The sequence below is a fragment of the Orcinus orca genome, chromosome 11 (genome assembly GCF_937001465.1).
Source record: "Orcinus orca chromosome 11, mOrcOrc1.1, whole genome shotgun sequence".
In the NCBI taxonomy this organism is placed as follows: Eukaryota; Metazoa; Chordata; class Mammalia; order Artiodactyla; family Delphinidae; genus Orcinus; species Orcinus orca.
In genome coordinates this window covers 31,558,684-31,581,950 of record NC_064569.1, presented here as the reverse complement: position 1 = coordinate 31,581,950, position 23,267 = coordinate 31,558,684, and the positions used below count along the sequence as shown (strand labels likewise).

General features: G+C 35.1%; 1 protein-coding gene across 7 annotated transcripts in view; it reads right to left on the bottom strand.

Annotated features, from left to right (window-relative positions):
* LRRK2 (leucine rich repeat kinase 2) overlaps nucleotides 1-23,267 on the bottom strand; it is a 159,338-nt gene that overhangs the window by 12,261 nt on the left and 123,810 nt on the right. For 5 of the 7 annotated variants that reach the window (XM_049694030.1, XM_049694029.1, XM_049694031.1 and 2 more), the window contains 7 exons: nucleotides 19,667-19,827; nucleotides 10,749-10,919; nucleotides 9,422-9,522; nucleotides 5,875-6,069; nucleotides 4,314-4,507; nucleotides 2,991-3,063; nucleotides 788-972 (listed from right to left, as the gene is read on the bottom strand). In XM_049694030.1, the coding sequence (XP_049549987.1) occupies nucleotides 788-972; nucleotides 2,991-3,063; nucleotides 4,314-4,507; nucleotides 5,875-6,069; nucleotides 9,422-9,522; nucleotides 10,749-10,919; nucleotides 19,667-19,827 (1,080 nt within the window). Of the gene's footprint in view, nucleotides 1-787; nucleotides 973-2,990; nucleotides 3,064-3,221; nucleotides 3,375-4,313; nucleotides 4,508-5,874; nucleotides 6,070-9,421; nucleotides 9,523-10,748; nucleotides 10,920-19,654; nucleotides 19,828-23,267 lie in introns of those variants that run through there. The other 2 variants (XR_004478946.2, XM_033412351.2) reach the window with 2 other exon arrangements.

Genomic DNA, 23,267 nt, shown 5'->3' with positions numbered 1-23,267 from the left:
TGAAATTTTGCCATTTGCAACAACATGGATGGACTTAGAGGTTATTATGATAAGTGAAATAAGTAAAAGAAAAACAAATACTGTTTGATATCACTTCTACATAGAATCTAAAAAATAAAACAAACTAGTGAATATAACAAAATAGAAACAGACTCACAGATACAGAGAACAGACTAGTGTTTACCAGTTGGGATAGGGAAGGGGGGGAGGGCCAAGATAATGTTAGGGGATTAAGAGGTACAAACTACTATGTATAAAATAAATAAGCTATAACAATATATAGTACAACACAGGGAATATAGCCAATAGTTTATAACTATAAATGGAATATAAACTTTAAAAATTGTGAATCACTATGTTGTACCCCTGGAACTTATATAATATTGTAAATCAACTATACCTCAATAAAAAAAGAAAGAACAAAGAAAATTATACAAAATACATGTGTTAAATCCGTATCTTTAGTAAAATAATGAGTTGCTGCCTCTCAAATTCCATGTTTAATTTGATACAGAGATAATGAAAATAATAAAAAATTAGATTGATAGATACTACTAAAATTACTATGAGTTTTCATATTTTATCCCAAATGTGATTAGACTGGGTGATTTTTTAATGTTCCTCTGCTTTCTAAGTTCTATAATGAATATTTAAATTTACAATAGAAAAATAAAGTATGCATTTTGAAAGATCTTTGTTTGGGATTATCAATAGCATTACTGACTTGATTGTAAAGAATAAAAATGAAAAATATGGTAAATGAGTTGCATAGATAAGAATAACTTACAGCTGATTTGTCCTGGTCTCAATCCGTTTCTGAATGGTGAAATCATCAGAAAATGAGAAAACTTTTGTACCACACCCTCCCCACATAATGTTTTTCTCGGTTGAATTCATGGATTCACTCAAACACATCAGTGGAGTGCTGACATTTCCTATATTGAGTGTCTTCAAAGGAGCAGCTCCTTTACACTTTGCCAAAAAGAGAAAACACATTCAGTAAATTGAGTAGCCACAGAATGAAACAGTGTAAAATTTCAGCTTTCTAAAAACTACTTTCCCATCTTAAATGGTTAGAGGTATTAAAATAAAAATTCAGGATACATTTTTCAAAGGACTTATAAAAACAGGATTTAATTCAAATGGTATTCAATGTGTTATCCTTATAACCAATCTCTTCACTTCTCCATGCAAAACTTGTACCGGAAGTAACTTAGGGATTATACTATAATTACGTCTTTGTCTCTCATTAGATAATAAGCTTTTTTGATAACAAAGAGTATGAATGGGTAGGATGTTGAATGACTAGATAGAACCACAGATGAATGATGGATGGAGAAATTAATTCTTTAATGATAAATGTGAATCTTAATAACAGAAAGTCACATGATTTCTTCAAGGTTAAAGAACAGGTTAACCACCTAGAGAAATGGAAATAAAAACAAAAGTAAACAAATGGGACCTAATGAAACTTAAAGGCTTTTGCACAGCAAAGGAAACCATAAACAAGAATGAAAAGACAACCCTCAGAATGGGAGAAAATATCTGCAAATGAAGCAACTGACAAAGGATTAATCTTCAAAATATACAAGCAGCTCATGCAGCTCAATATCAAAAAAACAAACAACCCAATCCAAAAATGGGCAGAAGACCTAAATGGACATTTCTCCAAAGAAGATACACAGATTGCCAACAAACACATGAAAGGACGCTCAACATCACTAATCATTAGAGAAATGCAAATCAAAACTACAATAAGGTATCACCTCACACTGGTCAGAATAGCCATTGTCAAAAAAATCTACAAACAATAAATTCTGGAGAGGGTGTGGAGAAAAGGGAACCCTTCTGCACTGTTGGTGGGAATGTAAATTGATACAGCCACTATGGAGAACAGTATGGAGGTTCCTTAAAAAACTAAAAATAGAACTACCATACGACCCAGCAATCCCACTACTGGTCATATACCCTGAGAAAACCATAATTCAAAAAGAGTCATGTACCACAATGTTCACTGCAGCACTATTTACAATAGCCAGGACATGGAAGCAACCTAGGTGTCCATCAACAGATGAATGGATAAAGAAGATGTGGCACATATATATAATGGAATATTACTCAGCCATAAAAAGAAATGAAATTGAGTTATTTTTAGCGAGGTAGATGGACCTAGAGACAGTCATACAGAGTGAATTAAGTCAGAAAGAAAAAAATAAATACCGTATGCTAACACATATATATGGAGTCTAAAAAGAAAAAATGGTTCTGAAGAACCTAGGGGCAGGACAGGAATAAAGACACAGACATAGAGAATGGACTTGAGGACACAGGGAGGGAGAAGGGTAAGCTGGGACGAAGTGAGAGAGTGGCACTGACATATATACACTAACAAATGTAAAACAGATAGCTAGTGGGAAGCAGCTGCATAGCACAGGGAGATCAGCTCAGTGCTTTGTGTCCACCTAGAGGGGTGGGATAGGGAGGGTGGGAGGGAGGGAGATGCAAGAGGGAGGAGATATGGGGATGTATGTATACATATAGCTGATTCACTTTGTTATACAGCAGAAACTAACACACCATTGTAAAGCAATTATACTCCAATAAATATGTTAAAAAAAAGAAAAAAAAGAAAGAACAGGTTGGTAGCAAGCCAGACTTAAAACTTGTTTCTCCTGTTTTTTCCACAATGTATTTATAAGAAATTATCTACTTCACTTATATAAAAATGGAATTATTTCCATCCCTAACCTTATAAAGCAGATCTCATTTATCAATTCATCCTTGGTTCATTCCTATAAAATATACAGTTAATCAGTAAGTACTTATAGAGAATGTACTGTGTTCAACACTTCCTGAAGCAATAGAAAGGTAAAAAGCAGAATATATGATCCAGAATCTCAGGGAGTTTATATCAGTTAGAAGGAAGGTGGTGATGAGTAAAGATAAAACAAAGAACTTAAATTCTCATGCAGAATGCATTCAACATTTACCTTAACCGTTTTATCTTCAAAAATTGCTAAGTTGCCATCAGCAGTTCCCACTAAAAGGAAATTTTTCTGCTTGCTAAAAGAAAAAATGTCAGAATTGTTACAAAAATAATGCTTATATTGACCAAGATGGTCTTAACATCCCACCTACCTTAACTAAACTTTAGATAGGTTTCTTCCTGATTATTGGCCTCTACCTCCTTTTCCTTAGAGCATTTACTTGAGAAAACTTACATTGCAACTTCTTTCTCTGCCCATTTAAGATGTAGAGCTTCTTCAAGTTTTACAACTCAAGAATGTCTTTTCTCAAGGATCTGGGTGCCCTCTCTGAAATGTCATCAGGAAGGATGGCACCCCTTCTCCCATTCTTTGTGGGAGGGTAGGAGCCTACTTCAATAAGCAACAATCAGCAAACACAGATAACCTAATCACACTGACCCTCCCCCTCCCCCAATGTCCTCCAGTACTTTTCCACTAGCTCATTACAGGGTTTAAAAAATCTCCCACCTTTTATTTCAGCAGAGCTGAGTCCAATCCCTCTCCCCTATTGCAATAATCTTAAATATAAAGTCTTCCTTGCCTATTTGACTTCATCTGATGAAATTTTTATTTGACAGTATCCAAATAATTTCAACTCCAAAATTGCCAGTGGAGTTTATATTTTAGCCACCAAAAACTTGGACTTCACATTTTTCTAATACTTTTTATTTTCCAGTACTGACTTAAACCAGAGAAGTATATGGTGCATAATCTAAATGGCTCCTGGAAATCATACTGCCCCAAATATTACAGCAACCAACCTGTTACACCTGAAATTCTGCCATTTCGATAAATTCCTGAGATAAAATCTTTTCGACTGATAATGGTTAAGCCATTTCACTATTGACAACTTCTGAACTCATCTACTGAAGTTTTTTTTCCATTTTGGTAGTTAGTTAAGTGATATGCTTTAGACTGGCATTAACAGTTTATTGATATACATGTATTCAAAGTAAGAATGAATGAGAACTCATTTTTGAAGAGGCTCTACAAAAATCAACTGATGTGCTGAGTGGTGAAGAGTTAGAGCCATAGTTGAGATAAAACCAGGAGCAAGGCTGGAAACCTGAAGAAATGACTGACCTATTTTTTAACTGTCTCAGCTTGATCTGTATACAGAAAAATGCAAATATCTTCGTGGCCTCCTATAGTTCCCTTTAATATATGCAACCAATGGAAAAATGTTAAAAATGAGCAACCTTTCTTGATACTGTAACAATTTTGCACACAATTAAGTCATCTAAAAGATATGTAATTTTCCCCCAATGGTCAAAATCACTACCTTACCTTTGCTTGGAAAAGGAATTGCAATACAAGCAAGTAACAGAATCAGTCATCTTTTCAAGAGTGTGCCTCTTTCTCTCATCTTCAGTATTGACGACGAGGAGCATGCCAGACTGTGTTCCAGATACAATCCAGCTTTCCTTTTCAACAGGAAGATGCACCAAGGCTAGGCACAATATTCTACTATCAGTAACTTCCTGTTAAGAAAAGAAAACACGCTCTAAAGGACTTGGTTCTAGCTTAAGTGACTAGAACTACATAGAATGAAAATATTATGTAATCCACATACTTAACTCTTTTTACTTTCTTGGTTTTCATTTTTAAAACAATGCCAATTTTATTTAACTTTCAACAATAAATGAGTTAACTGGCAAAAAAAAAAAAAAAAAAATGCCTGCCTAGAATGCACCTGAAACTAAAAATTGAAAATTACTTCTCAGTATCATTTCCCACTCCATTAAAATAATATAAGAGGATTGTTCAACCTTAAGAATAATGTTTAGGTACAACATTTCTTTCAAGGGCAACAGTCAAAATATAAGGTTTTTTTAAGTCTAGAAATTTACCTTATATTTCCCAATATAATTTATTGGGAAATATAAGGTAAGTCTAGAAATTTACCTTATATTTCCCAATATAATTTATTGATCCATCTTGCAGAAGCCATGCCCAGATCTCCTCTATCACCCACCCCCGGCTGCTCTGAGTGTTGGCTACTAAGAGCTCAGAGCTGCACCCTTCACTACCTTCAGCTCATGGGAGCTGGCTTGTTAAGAAATGGTTGGGAGGTTATGCCACCCCTACCCTTGGGCAAATTGCAGCTGATGACTGACTGATAAGTGGGAATGAAATACTGGACCCCTTGCCTGGTGAAGGGATAAATCTGTGCCGTTATTCACATTCCAGAGTTTCTTGTGGGTAAAGACTGAGGCTAGACTTCCTCAGACACTACATTTTTGCTAAGCTTCTTCCCCTGATCTATGTGGCTTCCCATACCTCCTTAAAAGTTTCTCTCTCCTTGAATCACTCATATAAGATTCTCTGTTTCAGGCTGTGTTTCTAGCATTCCTGACCTAAGACACACATATACTGTGATTTTAAAATAAAACACACACTACTTCATTTCATGTGAATACACTTGTTTTAACAGGAAGCTAATTTAATAACACTCCTATATTATATTATATATATATATTATATATTATATATATATAATATATATATATATTATATATATATATATACACATATATATATATATATATTATTGCAAGTAACTTTTTTTTTTTTTAAAGAACCAGTCACTGCAGTCCACTTGAAAGTCATGGACACCCTCGGGAATCTCACGGGCCTGGTTCTTGGCTGGGCCCCTGACAAAAGGTTCTGCCCAGTGGTTGAACCCAAATAGCTGTGTCCAAAACCAAATGCCGGTTCTTCAAGTCCTGGACACTTCGCACCTGCACACTGAGTACCCCTAAGTAATTTTCAATTGGTTCATGCTTTAAAATAATTTGCAAAGTGAGTTTTCTGGAGTTTCACTAATTTAAATGGTATTTGGACTTACCACAGAAGTGTATCTTTCTGTATTTAAGTCAAGAAAGGAGAGCTGTCCTTTGTCAGTGTGCCCACAGCCCAGCCAAATGCTTGCATTCTTGCTGTTATGATTCATAGCAACCATGCATTCAACAGTAAAGTTTTTAGGTATTGATATACGCCTCATCAGACAGATTAACTCAGCTGAATTCAAAATGTCAAAGACCTGAGAAAGTTTAAAAATTAACAAAATAACACACATCAGGTTAACACATGCCCTCTTGAAAGATCATATCATTATGCATAATGTAGTATTAAATGTTACAGCACTAAACCTAAATCTTATTTAAACTGTGACCCATTCGGAGCAACAAGATTAACAATCAAACTATAGATATTAAGATAATACTTATTTTTAAGCTATGCATGATATACGCACTTTTGTACATATGGTATGTTTTGTAACTTGAAAAGAAAATCTCAAAAGTGCCAAATGAACAGAATTTAGCAGAGTCAGGAACTATTCTTCATTCAGTTTCATACCGCAGAGACGCATCATGTTGAAGGGCCCACGATAGAATACACCTTCTACCAGTTGAAGGGAAAAGACATTTTGATTTTGGTAACAAAACTCACAAATCACCTCTAGATTCTGTTTTTATATTTTTCCTTCAAGCACTAACGAACTAAAGAGATGGCAGAGAGCCAGTGTAAGGAAACAGAACCAGGGCTCAGGAAAATGGAATTAGAGCCCTGCGTCACAGCCACTTACCTGCCACTCATGAGGCTCCAAGACAGCTCCATTTCTCCCAGTGACTCATCTGACAAAGGTGATGAGTTTACGCACCTTGCCTAGTACACACTGTATTCTAAAGACTAAACGGGTATGTGAAAGTTTCTGAAAACTGTCATGTGCTAAAAAAAACCCTCAAGATTGTTATGTAATCTGTAAAATACAGGTGAAATATAAGTGAAAATTAAAAGAAGAAAAAGTAAAATAATAATTAAGCTCTGGAAAATTTTGCTTTGATAATTTTTTTTTAAAGTCTGTGTAATTAACACTGGTAGCAACCAAAATTAAAAAGTCAGTAAGGCAACTAGTCAAGATGATTATATGATGTTTGATAAAGGCAGTGTATACATGTCCTCAGCTATTTCTGAGTAGGAAATTTAAAATTGAACAAAAATTTTTCAATGAATTATTATACAAAATTGAGAGTCCACAACATAAAAACAGCTCTTATTTTGATCTATTAAAATCTGTTTCATTTAAAACATAGTAAGAGTTCTGTTTCCAATAATATGGTGGAAGAGGTTATTTGGACAAAACTTCCAGCTGGATACAACTTAAAATGCTGAAGAAATTATTTTTTAATCTCTTAAAAACATTAAAGATCTGACAACACCATATAGAATTTTCAGGCCAAAATATTAATGAAAGACAGAATCCAGAGAGGTCAGATGAACCCTGAAGCCCAATTTTCCCTTTAGGCATTTGTCTATTGAAGCAAAATTGATGTGCGGTTTTTAGTGCCTTGTGAGGCCAGTGGGAAAGAGTTAAACCTATGACCTGCCCAAAGTGGAGAATGTAGTCTTGTTCCCATAAAACTGGGATCCCAAAAGGACTGCATATTTAGAATAAATGAGAACCAGATATAAAGCCACTCCACACTCCCACTCTCACTGGTTTATAAGAAAAGTTGCCTTGGGACTTTACAGACACAGGGGGAGAGAGCAAAAGAACCCTGAGAAACTGTTTATTAATTAATAAGCTTGTTCTCAAGATTTGTAGACCAGATTCTCATCACCTGGGTGATTCAAAAACATCTCAAGCCAGGAATTGAGTGTAAAGCAATTTATAGCAAGATAATCCAGAAAAAGATGTGCAAGACCTAGATGCAAAATTATAAAACTTCATTGAAAGACACTTAAGAAGACCTAAATACAGAGATAACCCATATTCAAGAATAGAGAGACAATATATCATAAGGATATTGTCTACAGATTCAATGCAAGTCTAATCCAAAGCACAATAGAATTTTTCATAAAAGTTGACAAAGTGATTTAAAATTTTATATGGAAAAACTAGACTGAAGAACAGCTAAAGCATTCCTAAAGGATAAAAATAAGGGGGGAAAGAGACTATTATAAAGCTTCAGGAATTAAGACAGGATTGTACCGGAGGAAGAACAGGTAAATTGACCAATGGAAGAGAATGTGTGTGTGTTTATCTTTGAGTGTATATTACAGAGTGGAAATGGAAAATAAAAAGATCAGTAGAAGACAAAGGAAGAAACAATTTCATAGATGAAGCTGGAAAAATTGGTTACCCATATGGAAAAAAGGAAATTGGATCTAGATTAAAATGTCATTTCCTGATAGATTCAGAACTTAACTATTAAGAACAAAACTTTTAAACATTTTGAAGAAACAATAGGTAAATATTTTTGTGACTCTGAGAGAGATAAGGACCTTTTAAAACAGGACCCTAAAATTAATAACCATAAAAAGAAGTATTGTTAAATTTATCTCTATTAAAATGAAGAAAATCTGTTAATCAAAAGGCACTCTTTAGGAAATAAAAATGCAAACCATGAATTGGGAAAAGAAATTTGCAACATATATAACCAACAAAGTTTTAGTATAAAATGTATAAAGAAGCGCTTTTTAAATTTTATTTTTACAAAAACAACTCAATAGAAAAATGGCTAAATAATGAACAGGCATTTTCCAGAAGAGGAAACATATATGTGACCAATGAATATATAAAGAGATGCTCATCTTTATTAGTAATTAGGAAAATGTAAATCAATACACAAGACTGAATCTATTTGGAAAAAATTAAGAAGTCAGATAGTACAACGTTTAGGGAGAATATATTAAAAAAACAGCTACCTTAATATACAGGTGATGGAACTGTTAAGCTAGTACAACTTCTTCAAGAAATGATTTAGATATTCCCATATCCCATGATTCTGCAATTCAACTCCTGGTTAGATACCACAAAGCAATTCTGATACAATTTGCACTAGGTGACATGTACGACCGCACTCATTAACAGCACTATTTATAATAGCAAAAAACTAGAAACAATACCAATACCCACTGATATGATCATGGGTAAATACATTGTTGTGCATTCAAACAATGGAATGGAATAGTAGGGAAAGTAATCAACAGCTATGTTCAACAACATGAATGAAGCTTACAAAATAATGTTGGGAGAACAACTGAAAAAACTCAGAACAGCACGTGACTATGATTCCATTTTAAATAAATTATAAACTGGGTAGTAAAATCATAAAAAGAAAAATAAACAATGATTATCATGAAAGTCAGGAGACTGGCTACATATAGAGAAAAGAGGGTGATGCAATCAGAAAGAGGCATATGTGCGTTTCTGGGGTGTTGGCCCTTTATTTTGTGCCTGGGGTAGTGACGGGATAGAGGAGTTTTGCTTTATAACTGTTTTAAACTGTGTGTGTTTGTTTATATGTTTGAGTATATATATTTGAATATTACATATATATTTTTGATGTTCTGAACAAAATACTGATAAATTTTGACTACACAAATACCTGGGCAGAAGTAGGTCTTTCCTGAGGATTTTCTTTCAAACATTTTTTAATTAACTTCTCAACCATAGGCCATGGGGCACAACCATATTCTTTAACTGGATCTAAAACATTAAAAAACATATCACGCTTAAACACTGGACAAATCAGAACAATTATTTTATTTCTTCTCAATGTGTATGAGAGGTCCAGACATTGCAAAGGAACCACTGATCTCTATAATCCCATATATATCATGAATCTACTTATCACTCTTAAAGCTAATTTTGTTAACTGTCTCCACTAGAGACATCAAGAATGAGTTCTTAATTTTTACAGTATAAAAAGAGACACAAATACCAACTGAATAAAAATAGATTTTCCTTTCATACCTTCATTTCAAATAGACTTTGAAAACACTTTTGTTCATATAATAGACTGCTTTGCAAATACTTTTTATTTTAATATTCAATGTAGACAAGCATTTAATCCATTTAATCCAAAGTTACCCCCACAGTCACTTTGTGCACATTTGTTTTTTTTATAAGAGGTATGCCATTTTTCTGATTGGTATAGAATACAGACCTGAAAACTTTCACTGGAAAGCTAACTGATAAAATGAGGGAGATGACCTAGATTGTGCACAAAGTTTAGTCGAATAATAATAGATTTCCTTCTGTTGGGAATCTTTAAAGGTTCCCCAGAAGGAGATAGTTAAAGCTGTATTCCCTGCAGATGGAACATAGTATACACTCAAAACTTTTCTTAAATGAAAAGAAAAGCAGAAAATATGAGAAACTAAATATATTTAAAAGAATACTTTAGAATGAGAACTGAAGAGTTAAGGAATGAATGACAAAGCCCTAGAATTTCTTTAAAGCATGAGGCAACCATTCAAAATGAGATTTGATTTCATTAAATACTCATTTACTAATTCTTACTAATATTTACTACTAAAAATTATTATTGTAAATAATTCAAGCTTCCATTCCTGCATAGAAATTACTTCACTCCAAGAAAATGAAAATAGCCCAAGCTAATGGACACTTAGTAACTCCTTACAAGAAGAAAAGTCACTAAACCTGGAGTTCTAATAGTATTTCCTTCTCTGAGTATTCTTCTAAATATAATACCAAATATATCAATATTTGGAATATTAAAAAGAAGCCCTATAAATTCTATCTTTCTCATATGATTTTATTAATATGTCACAGAATTTAAGAATATTCATGCACTAAAAAAATTTTCAGCTGTGAAATGAATTACTATACAACTACAATTAAATAACTTGGAAATGAAGCTGCTATTAAAAAATAATAATAATCTTTATTGTAGATAAAATAAAACTTACCAGGTAATTTTCCTTGTATTGCCAATTCATCAAACTCATTTGGGAACTTCAAACCCTCTGCTATTCTACCTCCAGTTGTCAAAATATCATAGAGTAGCAAACCAAATGAATAAACATCAGCCTGTTGGTTATAAATAACATTTCCTCTGGCAACTTCAGGTGCACGAAACCCTGAAAGTAAACAGACATATTAATAAATATGCCCAACCCCAGAACTTATACACCCAGGGAGGTATATACTTAGGCATATGTGCTGATGAAGAGACAGGAAGATGAGTTCTAAACAGGCCACATCACCTCTATAAGAAGACATCTTAATCAAGTCAATTAACAGCCCTGTCCCAGGACATTTCACCCCAAGGTCCATCTTGAAGAATAATAAGGATAAACATTCAATAATAAATTATTAAGTGATATTTCATAATTAAATAAATAAAGCCTAAGAGGGGGGAAAAGTCTACATCATTCTTAATAATAACTATTCCCAGAGCAGTGTTTCAAACAGAGGAGGAGACAGGAGGGAGATTTCTAGACTTCACTCCAAGTCACTTTAACCTGGCTGCAATGCTAATGGCCTTATCATTCCAAGAATTGTGACTCTGCTCCTTGAACCCAACTGAACACTAAAAAGAAAACCTCGAATAAAACGAATAAAAGCCCTCTCTCTCAGGTGTAAGTTCATGCCTGAAATTCTCTGAAAGAAAAATAAAACCTTTCATTTTGCAATAGAGATAAATCATTTTTAAGCACTTCAGGGAAAAAAAAGTAATTTCAACATTACCTGTAATAGTCAACAATCTAAGGAAAACCAACTATGTTCTATATATAAATATTTGAAAAATAAAAACATTAAATTATCACTTTTTGACTATTAACTTCATGAAGATTAAAAACAATAACAAACCCAGAATGGGAAATAGGTGCTCTAATTCAAGTTTTGAGGGAATTTTAATTGATAAACCTTTCTAGAAGGTAATTAGTATTTCAAAATTCAAAATATGCCTACCCAGCAATATGATGTTTAGAAATTTAATGTTTAAAAATTAGTTTCATAAATGGGAAATTTTTAATTTACAAGTCTATTAATTAAAGCCTTTCAATATATCAAAAAGTTCGAAAAAATTAAATATACATCAAGATGTGGTTAAGTAAATTACTGAAATATTATGTAACTGTTAAAACTGATATTTGACACAGAAAGATGTCCCTGAAATATTAAGTAGAAAAAGAAAACAAAGATGCAGAATTTACAATACAGTATGTATATAAAACACTCAAGCACATTAAATCTAGATATATCTCTTTGTTGCCAGAGTGTTATTTCCACTAATTTATTAGAAACACATCTTTTGACCTGCTCAATAGCATTTGCTGCTTTCAACTCACAACCTTATGTTTTGCAAATCAAATCTTAATTTAAAACATCATGGAGTATTTCAACCAAAATGGGGAGGGGAGGGGGACTGCGGGCATCAAGACCTAAGCTACCAACATAACATTTAACTATCAATCTAAACCATAAGATCCTCCAAGCTACTCTACATGTATCCTTATCACTGAGGACTTCCCTGGAAAAGCAACTGCAATTTCTTCAAAAACTTTTGCCTTATTTTTCAGTATACTGGTCACCATAGTAGTAACAGGAAGAATAACATTTCAAGCTACTCAATGTATTCACCACTGAATTTAATTTGGGATGAAAATGAACACTTTTAATGTTACTTGTCACTGGAAGGCTAGAAATAGAAACATTTCCTGCCTGTTTACAAAAGAACAGTGTTGTCACCTGATCTAATACTGTGAATGATCTATGGCAGTTATGGACCATGCTACTGTACTACACGGATACCCTCTTTAGCACTGATGCCCCTCAAAGACTACAAATGTTAAGTACTAACTAAAATCCTAAATGTACGTTGTATTAGGCTGTTCAAATAAGTCATTTATTTAAACATGTATCACTTCTACTTCTAGGTAAGATAGAATAACAGGGACTAGACTTACCATTCTGCATAAAACAATGAAATAACTAGAAAACATGTATGAAACTCTGGACACCAGGAACACAAGACAGTGATCTCTGAGAGAGAGCAAACAAACAAGATGAGTTTTCTGAATGCCCTTCAGAGGACAGGGAAAGGGAAGGCAAACAGAGCCTTCTGTGTTAAGAAGGGGGCCCCCTGCGTTAAGAAGACAGAGCAGAGGGCTTCCCTGGTGGCACAGTGGTTGAGAGTCCGCCTGCCGATGCAGGGGACACGGGTTCGTGCCCCGGTCCGGGAAGATCCCACATGCCGCGGGGCGGCTGGGCCCGTGAGCCATGGCCGCTGGGCCTGCGCGTCCAGAGCCTGTGCTCCGCAACGGGAGAGGCCACAACAGTGAGAGGCCCGCACACCGCAAAAAAAAAAGAAGACAGAGCAGAGAGTCCAGGAAAGAAAAGACACCTAAGGAATGTGCCAGGCATTGTGCTAAACACTTTACATGAATTTCTCATCTGATTTTCACAACAATCCCCTACAACAGATACTATTATTAGGTACTACTGTTGAACCAAGGAAAGGAATTAGGTAATTTCTCCAGCCCTGGCTAGTAAGTGGTAGAGCAAGGATTCAAACTAAGACACTGACTTCATAGCCCAAGTTTAACAGAATCTAGACAGTCAATAATCATTAGGTCATATATATCTATCTCCAGAATCCACTGCGGTGCCTAGAATGTGCACCATTGAGAAAGATTAATTTAAAACAGACATTTGCTCTTTTTATTTGAACATAAGTCTAAATGCTATTCATATTTACTCTCATAACTTTTTGCTTATATCACAGGCTAATACTCTCAAAATCTAGAGTAAATGCTAATCATCTTGTTAAAAGTTTTTCTGCAAATAACATTTTCCCCAATGTGAGACAATACCACAATTTGAGCTGCCCATGTTATAACTGATTTATAGAGGCAATGACACTATTTATATGATGAAGAGATGGGAATCACCTGGGGATCATTTAAATAACCTCAATGTCTGGGCTCCACCCAAACTATTTAAATCAGAATCCTGGGCATGGGGTCCTGCTACCCGTACATTTGAAAGTCCTCCAGTAGCTTCAAACATGTGGCCACATTGAGAGCCCCTGCTCCACACCTACTAAAATACAACTGTAAAGGACACAACCCTAGGGGATATATCCCTTAAGCCCTACATGTTATCTAATATACAGCCAGAATTGAAAAACATAACCAAAGAATCCTCCATCCTCCATCTGTCACTTAGACCGCATGGAACTTCTTGCAGTTATCGGAATGAGACAAGTCATTTTCTACCTTAGCACGTTTTGCCTGAAATGTCTCCTCCCACTTACTTATTTATTTACTCAAACCTCAAACTTCTCCTTTAAGATGTCATTCCAGAGTCACCTCCTCTATGAAGGAAGTCCTGACGACCCATAGCTCAGTTAACCACTTGCGCCTTGCACTATCACTGTACCTTGAACTAGATCTCCTGCTGAAACTAATACAATGCTTTATGATTATTGTTTACAGCCCTGTTTCTCCTGGCAAAACGTGTGCTTCTGGAGATGAAAATTTACATTTATTAATGCCCATTCTCCAAGTTCACCACTAAAACAGCTAACACACTTGGCGCAACTGCAACATGCCAGCTCTTCTCTATGTTACTTACATGGGTTACCTCATTTTACCCTTAAACAACGCTGAGGTAGGCATTATTTTTCTCGTCACAATTTACACAAATGAAAAGTGAACCCCAGAAAGTGAATCTTGAGCACCACACAGCTATTAAGTAGTGACACCAGTTTGATATTTGGTAAACATTCAATAAATTATTGCCAGATGCATGAATAAATGAATAAAAAATAAGAATACCTTTCCCTTAGAGAATTATTACAAGTCACAATGTTAAAATAATTGGGAAAATATGATGCATTTGTCTAAAAACTATATTTAGAGATACTTTTCCAGAGAAGTCTGCATTTAAAATATCCATAGATCAAAAACATGAGAAATTTATAAATTAGGTCTGACTATATATCACAAAGTACACAGAAACATATACTTTCTTTTTTACTTTCCAAAAAGTCTGAGTAGAGCATGTTTCATAATTTCTATCAGATGATAGGTATAACCAGAGAATAACATTTTTGTTTACCCAAAGACTGTTGTATTTCTGTGGATGTTGGCGGGGTGAAAGCCATCAGTCAGCATCCATCTCAGTCAACAGTGTAACTGTCATAAGACCCAGAATTAACCGTTGCTACTAACAGGATATAATACATACATACCCATTTGACTGAGTTAAAGTTGAATCTCTCCAAATTATTTGAAGTTGAAAGTTTCCATCCCATATTTACCTTTGAAAATGTAGACAGACACACTGCTGTGGTACTTGCCAATAACCGAATTGTTTCTACCTTTGCGCTCCAGCTATGATGGTACCTGGCCAGGGGCTGTGTTCTCAGGAAGGTTGGGTTTGTGTCTTATGTGACCCTATAGACATTTTTAATGGTCCCTAAGCTTTATTTAGTTTCCTTATCTGTAAACCAGGAATAATAATAGGACTCATGTCAGAGGGTCATGAGGGTTAACTGAGATAATCAACCTATGCAAAGGGCTAAGCATGAGACAAGCACTCTGTTCATTCCACGAAAGGTTTGCTCCCATTACCATATTCCCTGAGACAACAGCAATGAACCCACACTCACATGCACACACGGTGTTAATGCACCACAGTAAGAGTTAGTATAAAACTTCACAAAAGTTTAACAATAACAAACACATGGTGTTTTGTTTCTCTAAAATTTCCAAGTTAAACCTTATATTTTGTTTCTCATAAAGTTTCTAAGTATAACATTAACAGGAAGATCCATTAAAAAGGAAAAGACAAGGAGAGAACTAAAATCATATGAGAGGGAATGATTTTCTTCTCAAACATAATTGCTCTGGGGAAGGAAAAGTTTGGTGATGGTGGCAGCAGTGGTGACAATTACTGTTATTTAAAATTTTTAATTTGAGTTTAGGGCTGAGGTGATTAGAAGTGCTCTAACAATAATAAATACAGTAGAGATAAAGAGAAGGTCCAAGATATAGCAAGGAAAAATGCTTACCATGTATTAAGCAGCCTGGGGGAAAAGCGGGCAGAACAGAAAGAATCGGGCTCTGGGTTTCCCTGTCATGATCTTTCTCCATACTTGTGTTACTGCACATTGATACAGCAGATTAAAAGGGGTCAGGAACAAGTATCTGGCTTGGTATGAAAAATCAGTTGGATATTGAACTATAGACAGGTGTTGACCCAAGCCAGGAAGACACATAAAATGAAGGGCCATGAGTTTGAACAGAGTTGAAATGAGCTGACTGCTGGCTTGCCCAGCCCACTGAGGGAGCACAATCTACAAGGATCAGAGAGGTCCACTGCCAAGTAGGGGGTTGAGGCTTCAACAGCAGGATTTCCTCTCCACGAACACAGTGACGTGGCTGGGGGGAGGGGGAACGAATTGCAGGCCCCAGATGAGTGGCCTGGCCCACCTTCATGAGACATGACAGTAATGAGCAGATCTTCCAAGAGAAGAATGCCGTCATGTGCCCATTTCTAGGTGGGTTTACGAGGCCTGTGGAATCCCATCTTCTAAGACTATTCTTCCAAACCTGTACGTGACAATATTTGTGGTTTCTGGCCCTGTAATTTTGCTTTGTTTATTTGGATTTTTAATAACTAAGGTTAAGTAAACCTCTTTAAGTGTATGTCATAGTTGTATGTGATCCAGGAGAGCGACTACAGGCATACCTTGGAGATATGGCAGGTTTGGTGCCAGATCACCTCAATAAAGCAAGTATCGCAATAAAGTGAGTCATACAAATTTTTTGGTTTCCCAGTGCATATAAAAGTTATGTTTACAATACTGAAGTCTATTAATGTGCAACAGCACTATGTCTAAAAATAATGTACAATCCTTTATTTAAAAATACTTTATTGTTAAAAACTGCTAACGATCATCTGAGCTGTTAGCAAGTCACAATCTTTTTGCAATAGTAATGTCACTGATCACAGATCACCATAACAAACATAATAATAATGAAGAAGTTTGAAATATTGTGAGAATAATCAAAATGTGACACAGAGACCCAAAGTTAGCAAAGGCTGTTGAAGAAAACAGCTCTGACAGACTGGCTTGATGCACGGTTGCCACAAACCTGCAATTTGTAAGAAACACAACATCTGCGAAGCATAATAAAGCAAAGTACAATAAAATAAGGTATGCCTGTATAGGACTTAAAGCCAAATAGCTCTGGATTCAAATGTCATTTAGACTGAGCTTTATCTTGGCCACTTACTGCATGACTTTGTGCAAGTTACACAATCTCACTGAGCCTCAGCTTCCTCATTTTATAGATGAGAAGATAAAAGCTAACTTTCAGCCCTGGCATGAGGATAGGATACCATGTGTCTAATGTATCTGGCCCTGAGCCTGGGACACAGCAGGTGCTGAAGAGATAATTATTTTATTATTATTGAACAACCCAGAGACACTTGAGCCAGAAAATATACTTTGAAATGTTTATGAGAATGCACACTCTACTTCCAACAGATAGCCATGTAAAATGAAAGAGATGATATGTATTTGGAGCAAAAATAAAACCAGGCATTGGAAGCTGGGGCCATCTGCTTATCTAAGGACAAAAATGGGGAAAGGGGAAGAGGGTAGGGGACAATTTTGCCTAGTCAGATATCCTCTAAAGTACTTTCTTCTGTCTTAAGAATGTGTTTTAACTGAGCTTCAATCATCAAGATGATGTAAAGCCACCTGTAATTTTATTTACAAATAACTAACCATGTAAGATTTCTCCAGAGCTAGAGCTGCCCCCCACTAAACAGATGTCAACCCTTCAATTTTCTATTCCCACGCAAACTGAAATCTGAAAGACAAGATGTCTGTACAGATTACTTGCCCTATGACTGTTTCTTACTAATCGGAAGCTGAGATTCTGATGAATCTATTATTAGAAGAGGAAAGAGAGCTGAGAAAGGGAGGGAGAACTCCACGTGGAAAGAACATGTCTGAGTATAAGATCATGAAAACCCAAGAACAAAGGAAATAGAATTTTCACTGGTAGAAAGTCAGTTTACAGTTAAAGTAATAGGAGTATTACAGCAGGCATGACAAGAAAAGAGTTGGGTATGACACTTAAAAGCAATATTAAAATCTAAGGTAAGAAAATGATGCCTGTGATTTCTGGAGACCATAAATATAACAGTACGCAAAATGGGTATGTCTCATTTTACATAGTAACATGACTCTACAGTACTTTTAAGTATTGAAGCATTAACAACCTATAAATTATGAAGAAAGAAAAACAAAGTCAATGTTTGAAGGTTTAAATTACTGTACCAGTCAGAACCCTCCTACACTATTGGTGGGGATGTAAATTGGTACAGCCACTATGGAGAACAGTATGGAGGTTCCTTAAAAAACTAAAAATAGAACTACCATATGACCCAGAAGTCTCACTACTGGGCATATACCCTGAGAAAACCATAATCTGAAAAGATACATGCACCCCAATGTTCACTGCAGCACTGTTTACAATAGCCAAGACATGGAATCAACCTAAATGTCCATCGACAGAGGAATGGATAAAGAAGATGTGGTACGTATATACAATGGACTATTACTCAGCCATAAAAAATGAAATAATGCCATTTGCAGCAACACGGTGGACCTAGAGATTATCATACTAAGTGAAGTAAGTCAGACAGAGAAAGACAAATCTCAGATGATATCACTCATATGTGGAATCTAATTTTTTAAAAAATGATACAAATGAACTTATTTACAAAACAGAAACAAACTTAGAGATATCAAAAACAAACTTATGGTTACCAAAGGCGAAAGTGGCGGGGAGGGATAAATCAGGAACTTGGAATGAACATACACACACTACTATATATAAGAAAGGTAACCAACAAGGACCTACTGTATAGCAGAGGGAACTCTACTCAATATTCTGTGATAAACTCTATGAGAAAACAATCTAAAAAAGAAAGAATATATGTATATGTAAAACTGAATCACTTGGTTGTACACCTGAAACACAACACTGTAAATCAACTATACTCCAATAAAATTAAATTAAAAAAATTTTTTAATTAAAAAAAGTTTTTAAAAAGAATAAGAAAGTATGCTTGTATCAAGAACAGTGCAACTAAGAACTCCAGTCCCAAAGTCCCTACCTGAAACTCTTGGAGTTAGAAGTATTTAGGAATTTATACTTTTTCATATTTAAGAAAGTAATAATGCATATAACAAATTACATAAAATTCAGTGGGATCAGAGCCAACACCCTGTACTCAAACATGTTTATATTTCTGCTGTGAAACATACACACATTCACAGTGAATATGAGAAATAAAGATCCTAACAAGGATCAATTCAATCGGGTCAGATTTTGCCACCGAATCAGTTATAAAAAAAAAAACTTTGGATTTTCAAAGTTATTTGGGTTTCAGAGTTACAAAAAAGGGTTTGCGAACCTGAATTTGGTTTGCCTCATTTTTAGGTAAGTGTTATCAGTAGCTAGACTAAAACTTTGAGGTTCCTTTTCACCGCCTCTGGAGTATTTAAACATTTTTAAGTCCAACTTTTAAAAATATAACTTGACATAAAACATACTCTATTTATTTAATTTGTTTTTTACCCTGGAAAATTACATCAGTTGATTTTTTTGCCCTACAGGATATAATATTCAAAATCACAAACGTACTGGTCACAATTATTCACATTCTGGTCACAACAAATATCTGTTCACAGTGTGATAGGCTACAGTGTTCTCTTGATTCTCCTGAACTCACAACTGAAGTCAGTGGTTATCCATTCTGAAGAGGGAATTATCACACAAACCTTGTCACCCACCTGGTGTGCCCTCTGACGTTTTTATCCCCATTCTACAGCAGTACTGAGCAATCCCATAGTCCGCAATCTTGGCAATGATGGCGGCATTGGGATACAGGGTGAAAAGCAACACGTTGTGGGGCTTCAAGTCACGGTATATAATCATGGCTGAGTGGAGGTATCTGCCGTGAAATGCACAGGAAACCTTATTAAAATGTGATTATACCATAATAAATTTTGTCATTATTTTTAAAAATATATGTTTATTACACAAAGCATCAAAAATTCTGTGCTAAGTTTCACCTTCAAAGTTAAGAGATATTGCAGAAGGAAATCAAAACCTACAAGTCCAATATTACAGAGCAAGCTTATGCTTTTAAAACAAACAAAAAGACACGTCAATCCTGATAAGTGATTTAAACTTTAAGGCACAACCACTTTAAGCAAAGTACCAATTTTTGAAGACTTACCTTTTGTATACTTTAAAAACTACTTAAAAGGAATTCTGAATTCCCTCAATACCATGTGACTATTTTAATTAGTTTAAAATGTAAATATGTTAAATAAGAATTGATAGTATTTTGTTATAACTCCCATTTATTTAAGTTTTAATTTTCTTAAAACCACAGAGACGTTTTTCTTAGCTTTTAAAATTCTCTCTATTCCATCTCTCCTTTGATATTTATTTTTTTCTGACTAAACTATTTCCTAATTTTTTGGAAAATATTTTCTACTTTTTCAATAGTAATAAATCAAAATAAAAGACTTTTCTAGCTATCAATACTTTACCGTTTGAAGATGTAATTTACTTTAAAACCCAATTCCGTTATAAATTATCAAAGAACATTTTAGACCAAGAGTTGGAATGAGTAAAACATTGTCTTGGGAAAGGTGATATGGGGGATTTTAAAGTCTTTCCTTTTAGAAACAGATCCATTCAACCATCAGCAACTAGAGCTGGACACTCACTGTAGGTGAAGAATAAAAACTAGTTAATATAAAAAATAAAAAGTTTTCATCTCAACCAGGTCTTGTCCATTCTGGAAACATGGCCGAAGAGCCATTACTTTGCCCCAACTACTAAAGTAACTCTATTACCTTTCCTTACACACTCGTAAAATTCAGATTTCCCCCACTCTGTTTACCCTGCCCTGTGACATTAAATTTGCCATAGCTCTGCACATGATCTCACAACTACATTATGTCTTACCTTGAGAAAAGAATTTTTCATAGAACTTAATAGAGGTAAATTTAAATCCATTGTTTGTGGCTTTTGGTTTAGGTTCACATTATATCAATAAATATTTACTCCATTACCTAATACCAATCACTGCTAGGGGCATTAGGAGCAGAGTGGCAGCAATACCCTGAACTTTCCACTGATTGATGGGAGTGTATGTATCGTTTAACGGCATCAACTAATGCAGGAGAAGATTCTTTCTCTTCCAGGATGTAGTTAAGACATTTGACATTAGGCCTATTCCTTTCAGTAAACATATTTTTGGTTGAAAAGTAAGATAGATGTACTAATGAAGTTGACCTTAATAATAAGTTATGGGCTTAAAAGAAAAATTTACTAAGGGCTTACTGAAAAGCCATTAGCTACTTTGCCCTGCTGAAGAGAAAAGCTGGGAGATTAAGAACAAAAAAGTTAAAGCCAAGTCATACATAATTGAATGGCATCCAAATCCTTCATAATGCGTGCCTCTTTCAGAATATTTATAGAATACAGACTCTCTCGGAATACTTTCCAAAGGTTAAAAAAAATTAGTTAAACTTAATTTGAAATTATGTCAGTGGGAGAGAAAGATTATCTGGATTAGTTAAAATGTTCAGTTATAGAATTTAATCTTAAAACTGCAGTTTTAATAGCTTTTAATAGAATAGCAGAATAGCTTTCAAAATATTAACAAGTACAGATCTTGTCTTACTAAGAATAATTCAGCCATAATTTATGTATTACATGACAGCGAGCATTGTCAAATATTTTATTAAAACAAACTGGTCTAAACTCAACTAGTCATTTTTAAATTGTGATTATCATCAATGTTGCTAAGAAACTCGTATAACTTAAAGTAAACTTTATCTCATCCTAAAGAGAATTACTCTAAAAATAGAATGCCTTCATTCATTTAACAAATATATATTGGGCATCTATGAGGGACAGTCACTGGGGATATAACGTCATCTTTGTCTCCCTGCTCTTGAGGGGCCACAATCTAGGAGAGACAGGTGCTCAAATAAGGTTGCAGAAATGTGATGAGTACCAAGTGCTAGGGAAGCCAGAGGAAGAAAAGCACAAAGGTACAGATAGCAAAGCAGACTCTCCCACTAGACTATAAGTTTTAAACCTTGATAAGAGCAATATAATCCCTATCTTTCCTTCTTCAGCAGCCAGCACAAAGTCCTGCATGGAGACTCAAGAAACATGAGTTAGCCAAACCAACTCTTCATGATGCAGTCAGACATCATTGTGGAGATGGTATGTGAGCAAATTCTAGAGGAAAATGAGTTCTCTAGGCAGACAATTTTTTGAAAAGACAGGAATGACAAATGCAAAGACAGACATGGATGTCAGTGAGAAGTCAAGCCCTTCAGCATGGTTAGAACGAGGGCAGTGGAATGGGAGGAGGCTGGAGAGGCAGGCTAGAGGATACATAAAGAGTTTTGACGCTATGGCCAAGGAGTTTAGATGTATTCTGCAGATAACTTGGAATGCCAGGGAATTTCAAGGATAATTAGATATTTATTTTAGAAGAATATAATATCAGAAATGTTCTGATAGTTCACCAGAGGTACCGGACCAAGTCAGCAGTAGTGGCATAAAAATAATCAATTAAAAAGATGATGTAAAACAGTCAAGGACCTGGCGGACAAATGAGTACTTACTTTTGTGGGAGAGGGAGTTGCTCTGGATGTGACTACGAAGACCTTTGTTGGCAAATGGGAGATACAAGATAAAGAACAGATTCATGGTGGAAGGAAAAAGAGAAAGCAAATTCAATTTTGAACATACTGAAACACAGAAGCTTATGGGAAATATAGGTGACCATATCTTCAAAGGTAGTTGAGAATTATAATAAAGAACTCAAAGCAGCAGACAGTTAGAGGTGTAAACTAATAGCTGAAGGCAAGACTGCAAAAGAGAAAATATGTAACATGAAGAAAGTTCCTGTTTGTCACTCTAAACAGCGCCATCATTTAAGGGACCGCAGAGGCATGCGACTTTATTGTCTCTTTCTACCTCCATAGTTATAGCTCTGTGCTAAAATATATTTGGGAAGACAAACCCTAATGCTGAGATTTTTAAATACTTAGTGCTAGGAGAAGATCAACTGCTACTGAAATCTACTAGCCTCTTGTAGCACAAGACCCAGAAAGCTCCCTTGGCATTATGCTGAGAACAAATCAGGCAAATGATAGGAAAATATGATGAGATTTCACTTACTTTAACAGAAACTGCTGGATTTGTTATTTTAAGTAAGGTCTTTAAGTTATTTAAGAGATGAGGTCTTTCAAACAGTGATGAATTTTTAAAAAAATCAATTATTCATTTTATAAATAAGCACTTTGGGAATTATGTGGAAGATTTAGGGAAAAACCAGGACCTGGAGTCGGTTTA